Genomic DNA, 9,954 nt, shown 5'->3' on the forward strand with positions numbered 1-9,954 from the left:
CCTTCGATAGTTTTCACAGCCGAAGCCGGAGCTGGAGCAGGAGCAGTGGTAATAATGCGGCTCCGGAGCTGAAGCCGGATCTAGTGTATGATAGAAGAATGCTCCGGAGCCGGAGCTGGAGCAATGCAAATTTACGGCTGCTCCAAAGCCCTGGTTACGACTCACCACTAATCGAATAACTTTGTCTCGCATCAGCCGTAGTGAATTGATATTTGCGCACTATAATTATTACGTAATCAAAAGCACCAGACGTTCTTGTACAAAACCTAAATCAGTAGCCTACTTGTTGCATATCTGATTGAAATATTGTTACGTATCCTCATTTTCTTTTTATATTACAATTGTCTGTGGTTTGTGCGGATGAAAATACTTTTACAAAAAAAGTGACGATGGTGCTCAAAAAGGTTGGAAAGCACTGGTTCATAAATAGTACTTCTGATTGATACTATAGGCATTGATTTATGCAGCGCCAGCATTCATTTCGTAGAACGCTGATGTGTCCCACGTGGCGATTGATTAGTTTTCCTTTATCACTTCATCGTCGCGTTATTCGCTAATTTATCACGAATTCGCGATGATTTTCAGTTTATGTCATGTTAGAGATTTCATTCACCATTTCCCTATAGCTCTACTGACTATATTTAATTGTTCCAAACTTTCGATCGTGCCGATGGTAGACCAAGCATATTATAATATCAACTAAAATTCGTTTCGTTTCTTTCCAGAAATTCATGGAAAAGGTTTACAACGAACATATACTATTCACTTTGATCGAATACGAGTCCTAAATAGGTTAGTGAATACACCGCAGGTGATGAAACTAGCGTAGAGCAGCAATGAGGCACGTTAAAATTGTGTTGATGGGCTCCGGCGGAGTTGGAAAAACGTCGCTGACCACGCAGTTTATGCGAGATATCTTTGAAAGCAGGTAGCTAGCATTCATACTGCATAGAAAATATTTGGCTCGTATATACGGTATCGCCCGGTGCTCACTCGACGAAGGTACAAAGATCGAATTTGACGAATAACATGCATCGGAATATTGTGTAATATTAATAATGATGGGATCGCATGATCTCAGTGACTGAGTGCCACTGAAATAGCGCGTCTGTGTATCGCAATGCTACGGCATGCGTATGGATAAAGTGCTGAAAATATGCTGGGCTGTATATAAATAATACTACGCAAATTGAGCAGACTGGTAAAGAGACGTTTAGAAGTATACAAGACTTCAATATAGTAACAAACAATATATTGATATTTATTGCTAAATTTATTCCACTCCAAGCTTGCTTAATGACTTACTCTAGCAACGATAAATGCCAATCGCTTATACTAAATAGGCTTTGAATAATAGACATGTTTGGCTCATCGCCATTCAAATCAATTTCAGATTAATATATGATATAGATACAGCTGCTGAGGATGGTGTGAACGGGAGGTTCACGTTCGCGTTCTATGTGTGAACCTCGGAAATTTGGAGGTTCGCTTTCGAAAACGAACCTTGGCATAGGCTCTGTATTGTGTACCTTTTCCATATGTTCTAATTTTCACGTCATTATAACATCTGTGGTTGAAATTCTTTACATTTCAACTTCGGACAACTCTCCGATTGGCGCTGGAAGCATGAAATGAAATTTAGCACTAAACAAGCATGTACCTTGTCTATTTCAAAAATTACTTGCTTTGTTAGAAAGCTTGCTCGAAATATTCAGCTTTCCCTCTGTGAATATTTAGTGACTCTTTGCTGTGAGCTTTGAACGCAATCATACTATAGCAAGAACGAAGTACACCAGACATAGGTAGTCAGCGAATGCACTCAATCAACCAAACAAGTATTGACATCAACGACATTGATACAAAGAATGCATCGTTGTCTAAACGTAAAAAATCTAGCAGGCGTATACCGGATCTATATTGATTTGATATATATGTTATGTCATTAAAACCAAATCCGTCCGATTGGGGTGGTGGCTACAGTAAATGAGGTAATATCTGCCTCTAGTTAACCGGTTTTTCACTCTGATCAATGCTAAGGTTACCATATTTTGGAATCGGGAAAGGAGGACACTTTTTCAAAATTTTCAGACTTGGAATTGTGGAGTATAATTCGGAAAGAATGGTAAATTTGGTTGGTTGACTACAAAAAAGGCCAACTTTCCGGCTCGAATCCGGAAATACAGTTTTTTTTAAAAAGTCGTCACTTTCGTTCGAACCACGAATTTCCTATTTAGCGTCATTTATGCCCATTTTCTCGAATCTAACCACTATCTTAGCTCTAAAAGCTGTAAAGGAGGACGAATTCCCAAAAAGAGTGACATTGAGGCGTCCTTGGAGGACATTTTGAAGAGCCTGAAAAAGGCGGACGTATGGTTACCCTAATCAATGCAAATGTAGTAATAGTCTGACCACGCCTTGAGAATACATTGTCCGATCTAGCCTAGACCATTAAGGCGTCCATTGCAAGTCCTAGTCGAAATTTTTGACAAAGAGATGGAGGATATTGATTTTTGAATTATTAGAGCATTTGATTGTTCCAGATGATAGGTTAGGCCCGTAATTTGGCCCGAATTGTACGCCTCAGTTTAATCAGGCGTATTTTGTATCAGACCAAAATACTTGATGTATAATTCTGAATTTTTTGTTATATACTGAATTTAATATCCCAATAGTTACATCGGAAAAAGTCGCGGTGGTACGCGTCCGGCGTTTAAGCGTCTATGAATTTATATAGGAAATAAATAAATCATTAGGCTATTGCCACCCTACTAACTGACCCAAGCATTTTGAGATGCGTTGGTAAATATGTGCTGATTTATGGCCGTTTAATTTGATTTATTGTCACATGATAATTGATTAATGTCGTGGCGCACAGGACCTATAACGGTGATAGGTGCCACTCTTTTTCATCATCAAACAATATATATACTACATACATTTATCATTACGCTCTTGCGATCCATACATATATTACAAGTATAAATCGAACACGACGGTGACGATAATATAGTTTATGATGGATGCAACATTTGTATGGTACAGATATGAGCCCACTGTGGAAGAAGTACACCGCAAAACTATCGAGTTCGATGGAGAAATGTGCTCTCTTGAGCTGCTGGATACCGCCGGCTTGGATCAGTTCGCGCAAATGAGGGATGTGCAAATTGGCGAGGGACAAGGCTTCATTCTTGTCTACTCCGTTGCCGACAAGACTACATTTGTTGATGCCCAGATGATTCGCGAAGAAATAATCAAAATAAAAACGTAAGGGAAACATTCATTTCATGATTTTGGGTTTTACCCTTCGCTATGCAGACCTATACTTATTACTTAGTGGTATCTCAGAGCCTACTCGCCTAGCATGATAATGGACAATTTATTTCAGACTCGCACATAACCTCATAGTCACTGTTAGATAATAATAATAATACGCATAATCACAACCCACTAATATCGGATTCACGTGCCTAACTGCCTATACTGTACTTGTACATTGATACTTGCGCGGTTCTTATCTTTTTTCGCGTCGTCACCCCTGAGAAGAACATGACGTATTCCAGTTTTCTCCTCCTACAAAATTACAAAAATCTGCTCATCCGTAAGCAGACAATTGCAGTTACACCTTACCGGACTGATTTCGATTCTGGGATAAACTTTAAAGAAACGAAAAATACATCAGTGAAATCAATAAGAAATTGAACGCATTGTATATGAGTTTAACGTCAGTCATAATGAGCCGTGATGTATATGGTGTATAGCAGTGCTCTTCAACCGATGTGCACGGAGCACCCCAGGGTGCATGAAAGTCTACACGGGGTGCACGAGTACAAAAGGACGCACACTGGTGCATCAGAATATTTACACTCGAAATCAGTGGTTTATATCCAGCCGGTGAAACTCGAGGTTTTGTCGTCCCGCTTAGGAATGAGCCACCATAATTGACTAATTTGGGTCATATGTAAGTGACGATCTTTTTCGGGCCTTACGCATATATTAAGCACCGTGAACACCGATATGTGGCAAATTGTTGGCAGGCAGATAAGACTGATGAGCTTTTCGTTTCAGTCGCAACATGCAATTTATGTAGTATTACTTGACAGGGGTGCATAAGTCACAGCTTAAACTTTGAAGGGTGCACCACTCCAAGAAAGGTTGAAGAGCACTGGTGTATAGCAGTGATGTGATGTCTCGAGTCATGAATTGACTCGAGTCGGACTCGAGTCACCTTTTTCGTATGACTTGACTTGACTCGAGTCACTTTGCTAAAATGACTTGACTTGACTTGACTCGGCGTATCAGAAATGTGGATTGACTCGTGACTCGGAGCAAAATTCACGAGTCAATTTCAAGTCATCAAGGAATCGGTGTCCATAAATATCACTGTATCTTCCATATGTTCGGATTGTTCGCGAAACGCTGGTGTAAACCCATGAGAGCGACCAATAATTCAATGTTCGTGCGTTTTATTGGGCCTCCATTGTTCTCTCACAAATAAATTGACCGCAAACGAAGTGATCGCAGCTTACAGCTTACGTTGTCGTAAACTAGTGATTGAATGGAAAAATGTCTGTTTCTTTTTTCACCTTAACCAAACCTCTTGTTTTATTGAAATTGAATTCGAAGATAGTTTATAGAGTCCCCAATCATTGGCGCAGGCTCGAATTGTATCATATCAATTTGTAAAAGGGTGATGTATTACATCTTATCGATTCGTTCTCAATCAATTCTCTATTCTCTATTTTGGCTGGTAACTATCAACTGAGGCCATGCAATTACTTACGTAGTTTACCAATTCTACGAATATGTGAGCGAAACAGCGCATTCTCGCGTGTATATTCAACTCTATATACGTTCATCGGTTCAGAATCAATGACCACTCAATATGTATTTCAGACATCTAGCAAAATTCAATGATGTAATCATGCCTCATACACCGAAAAGGCAACTTGACTTGAATTTTGACTTGACTCGTGACTTGACTTGACTTGACTTGACTTGACTCGACTTGACTCGAGTCACCTCCAAAAATGGAGTGACTTGACTTGACTCGAATCACTTTCAAAAATCGATGGACTTGACTTGACTCGAGTCAAAATTTACAATGACTCGAATGGACTCGTGACTCGAAGGTAGTGACTTGATCCCAACACTGGTGCATAGCATAATTACGGTAACAACTCAGCTCGTTGACAAAGCCATCGCGAACTGAAGGCTTCACGTCATGGGGGAGTCATAATTTTCCATTAGAAAGTTCCTTGTTTCACTTTTTTGAGTTGCTAATTATATCGAGTCAAATGATTTGGCGTGTCATAAAAAATAATTGCGTGCTATCTGAATATATCTATATAAATGAAATCTAAATTATTTGTAACGCCAAATCACTACCTGCATTGGATACTATATTCTCATATTTGGCTATTAGGTTGTGGGTCCGTGAGCAATTCGTGATGGGACTGCGTCAAGCAAAGGGGGTGGGTGTGGGCCACATGCATGAGACATGATAATATTCGTGATATCTGCCAAACTGACCATCTCCAGGTACAGATTTCGCTGCGTAATTTTCCGAATTTTAATCCCAAATACCCCTCGCAGAAACTCCGTGCCGGTTATTCTAGTCGGAAACAAAAGTGATCTACAGAATTTGCGAGAGGTCGCCACGGAAGAAGGGGAGGATCTGGCATCGAAATGGCCGCACTGCGCATTTTTGGAAACCTCAGCCAAAAGCAAAGAGCACACTGACGAGATATTCACTACTGCGGCGAATAATATTATACTATTTCAACGGAGCGAGAAGGACAGGAATAACTCGTCTAAAAAGAAGAGTTCCCAAAACTTTGCCAAGTCGTGTAATCAATGCTTAGTAATGTGATTTGGATATAGTATGCACATGCGTTGTAGGGCGGCGTTGTAGTTATGTGATTGTTTGCATTCGTTGATGCTGTAATTACCTATTCACTGCTTGAACATCATCCACGTATACTAAAAGGTAGGGTCGCACTTAAAACAAAAATCGATTTAAAACAAGCATGTTTAAAACAGGGCCCTTGTTTAAAACATGTTTTTTATTGTTACTTTTGTTTTTGTAAGCAGTGACGTAACGAATATACAAATGTGACGTCATAGTGGATTGACATTGACAATTGAAAATATAGGGTAAATATAGGTCCTTTGACGAAATAGGCTTCCAACGCCTGTCATATACGGACCAAGAGTATTTTTAACCAGGACTACGTCGTCATGCAGCATTTTTACAGTCGGCGGTCATCATCATCAGAATATTCAATCCGTACCAATGACCTGTATATACGTACTATAGCTATTATACTATAGCTGTTTCGCTGGTTCCAGCAATCCTATATCGTATACGTCTGCTACATCGGGTTGTAATAGTCCGTAGGCTCATACAACATGTTTTTTATAAAGTATTTACACAAATATGGCATAATTATACAACTTTTAAAAAACACAATTCCGTTTTCAAAAAAATACGTTTGTTTAACACACTGTTTAAAACATGCTTTAAACAAAGTGTTTTAAACAACCATTTGTTTTAAATGCAACGCTACTTAAAGGACAGGGCAGCCTCTACATAATCTGGGTCTTGCTACTACAGAATCCTATTTCACGAAATGTGCTTCAGCGGTGCGAACGAGTAGGAGCGCCTGACACAATTTACATATTGTTACGTTACTATACCTCCAAGCAATTTGTCAACGTGGTGTGTTTCTATACTCAATTATTGCCGCCTCACATAACAGCAACTACTTGCAGTCGCTTTCTTTCGAGTGCTGGTATTGATAGCACACATTGCCGGGGAATCGAATCGGGAACGTTTCTCGGCTCAGTTAGTCGAAGTAATGTATCAGACTTCACTTGTATGTATGAATCAGAAGGATTACTGCGTTACGGAGTCGGTTTAAAATATGATGGTCGTCAACTGAAATCGGTGTTGCAATTTTGTATATTTCAATGGTTATATGACTAGGGTTGCATTTAAAACAAATGATCATTAAAAAAATACAAAATTGTGTTTTTTTCAAGCGTTGTGTTATAATTTCATAATTATGTAAATACTTTTGTAACAACATGTAGTATGAGCCTACGGTAATTGGCACCCGGTATACTCAACGTATACGATATGAAAGTGTTGGAAACCTCAAAATCGTCGTCGGATCAACAATTATAGTACGTAGATATAGATCATTGGTACGGAATGGATGTTGTGTTGGTCATGACCGCCAAACGTAAAAATATTACAAAACGATGTGTAGTCCTGACCAAATATATTTTTGGACTGGTCCGTTTAAGATAGGAGACATAGGAGCCATATTTATCCCATGTTTTCAATAGTTAATTTCAATCCATTGTGGCGTCACAATTAAAGATCCGTAACGTCATGACTGAAGAAAAAACAATAAAAACATGTTTTAAACACGGGTAATGTTTTAAACATGTTTGTTTTAAATGCAACCCTAAACGTGACATTAAGATTTGACTGGTCAGCACATTGACTGTAAAATCAAATCATGGGAATTAATAAGGAAATTTGCAAAGACGGTTTGGCAGTACAGAACCCAGCCGAAATTGATAGTGGCGGACGCCTATCTAAGACGTCATGGAACACGAGCTACGGCTTTTGTGTTATTCGCCTATCGGCGTCGCTGTTACTCGCAAAGTAAAGACTGAGGATTCTCAGTCTAATATCAGTAAAATATTTCAATTCCAAGTATAGTTTATTACGTAGTTCATCACCATACACTGTGCAACTGTGCGTTGACGGATAGTGCACTTGATGCACTAGTAGCCTGCAGCACTATAAGGCATGACATGAGCCTGAGTTACCAGTATAGATAGGGTTGCATTTAAAACAAAAATCAATTTAAAACAAACATGTTTAAAACAAGGCCCTTGTTTAAAGCATGCTTTTATTTTTTGTTGCTGTTGTTTTTAGCCATTACGTCACGTATATTTCATTGTGACGTCACAGTGGATTGAAATTTGAAAATTGAAAATATAGAGTAAATATGTCTCCTTCGACGAAAAAGGGCTACCGAATACTGTCATAAACAGACCAAAAATATCTTTAATCAGGACTACATCGTTATGCAGCATTTTACGGTCCTCATCAGAACACTCATTCCGACCAATGATCAATATCTACATGCAAACACTGTGGAACCGACGACAATTCCGAGGGTTCCAGCCACCCCACATCGTATACGTCGACTATTTTGGGTGCAAAACCTCCGTAGGATCATACTACATGGTTTTTCGGAAGTATTTACACAATTATGGAATAATTAGACAAAGCTTGAAAGAAAACACATTTTTGTTTTTTCGAAAAGGCATTTGTTTAAAACACAGCTGTTCAAAGCATCTATTAAACAAAGTTTTTTAAACGCCGTTTGTTTTAAATGCAACCCTATGTATAGACCTACTGCTTCTCATGTTCATGCGATATTACAAGAACAATTTTGTCATAGGGAATTTCGGAATTTTTCAGCTTTTACCAGTGTTGAGATCAAGTCATTTCGAGTCAGGGTTGTAATGTCATGACTCGACTGCGGTCAGACTCGATTCGCAAGATTTCGTTGGCTCGACTTGAGTCATTTTCGTAAAATGGAAAATCAATCGATTCGACTTTAATCAATCTGTTGGCTATATTGAATCGACTTGTAATCGAATCATTTCACATGACTCAACATATTATTATGATCAAGTCTCATATATCAGAACCGACAATTGAAAAATTGGCCCAGAAACTGTCTTTGATCTGTTGGAATATACATATTTACGGTGAGAAAAATGAATATATGAATCCGAGGTCTTCGATATCACCCAAGAGTTTTACAAAAGTGAGTTGAACCTGACTTGAACTTGATACTGAACAGTAAACACGATGACTTGGACTCGGGATCGAGTCTTAATACAATGACTCGGAAAGTTGCTCCATGACCGGTACTCGGACTTGACTCGGTGGTGAATTAAAAATGACTCGACTTGACTTAAAGCTAAATATGTCAAATTGGTTTGTGACTCGGAGCCTTATGATAACCCTGTTTCGAGTCACAGCAAATTTTGACTTGAGTCAATTCAATACATTTCCATATCTTTCAACGAGGATATCTAGACATTTGATTTTCAATTCCTCTATGTGCAAAGAAGTTTGATTTCGTAGAATCTCTCCGAAGTTTCGTTGGTATAAGACAAATTTGTTATTTAGTTAGAAAACTCATGAAAGAAACGAAATGGGTGGATCCAACACTATATAAAGTTATATGCAATTATAAAATATTACACCTAACTTTTGTTAGCGAAAACCAACGTTCGAGCATCACACCATTGTCTAGGTCTGACGCCCCCCTCCCGATATTTTAAGGACTGTAATAAAAACAATGGGTAAGTGGTCAAAGTCCAATCGGTGTTCTGGGATTGGGGCTTTAATATGGTAACTATTTCACGCTTTAGACACGCTCGAGGACCACTCGACTTATTAACGATATAATCAAGATTGTTGTAGGCTATTATAACAACCATGGCGTACGGGCTCATACTATCTGGCGTACGTAAATCAACTGAGAACGTGGTATAGCTCTTTGCTCTCTCACATCGAATTTAGTACTGCACCCAGTTTATGACTTTAACATGAATGAATTCCCAACAAAGCAACCCATGTGAGGTTATGGCTCACTCAAGTCACAACACTAAACATAGTATCATCCTTCAACACTACGATGAAAAAATATTCATTTATAGCTCTCACTACACGTATATTTAGTTGATCATTTTGGCGAAAAAGCTTCAGAGCATCTTTAATGTACGAAGGGCTTTCACTCTCAGAAGTGGTACGTGCCTCTGCGATTTCGACACGCTGTTCGATGCTGGATAACACCTATAGTTCGAAACATTTTGTTGAAAATTACCCCAGCTAGCGTGACGAGAGTGTTTTTTTAT

The 9,954-nt window shown here is 38.8% G+C and overlaps 1 protein-coding gene across 1 annotated transcript; it reads left to right on the forward strand.

The window, feature by feature from the left end:
* Nucleotides 1-445: 445 nt before the first annotated feature.
* LOC145455098 (ras-related protein Rap-1b-like) lies at nt 446-8,837 on the forward strand. The gene is made up of 3 exons (XM_080333047.1): nt 446-928; nt 3,043-3,264; nt 5,593-8,837. Exons 1-3 carry the CDS (start codon nt 837-839, stop codon nt 5,867-5,869), a joined length of 591 nt encoding a protein of 196 aa, XP_080189173.1. The 5' UTR covers nt 446-836; the 3' UTR covers nt 5,870-8,837.
* Nucleotides 8,838-9,954: the final 1,117 nt, after the last annotated feature.

Source organism: Botryllus schlosseri, chromosome 14 (genome assembly GCF_051294905.1).
Source record: "Botryllus schlosseri isolate E-star chromosome 14, Bs_hap1, whole genome shotgun sequence".
NCBI lineage: Eukaryota > Metazoa > Chordata > Ascidiacea > Stolidobranchia > Styelidae > Botryllus > Botryllus schlosseri.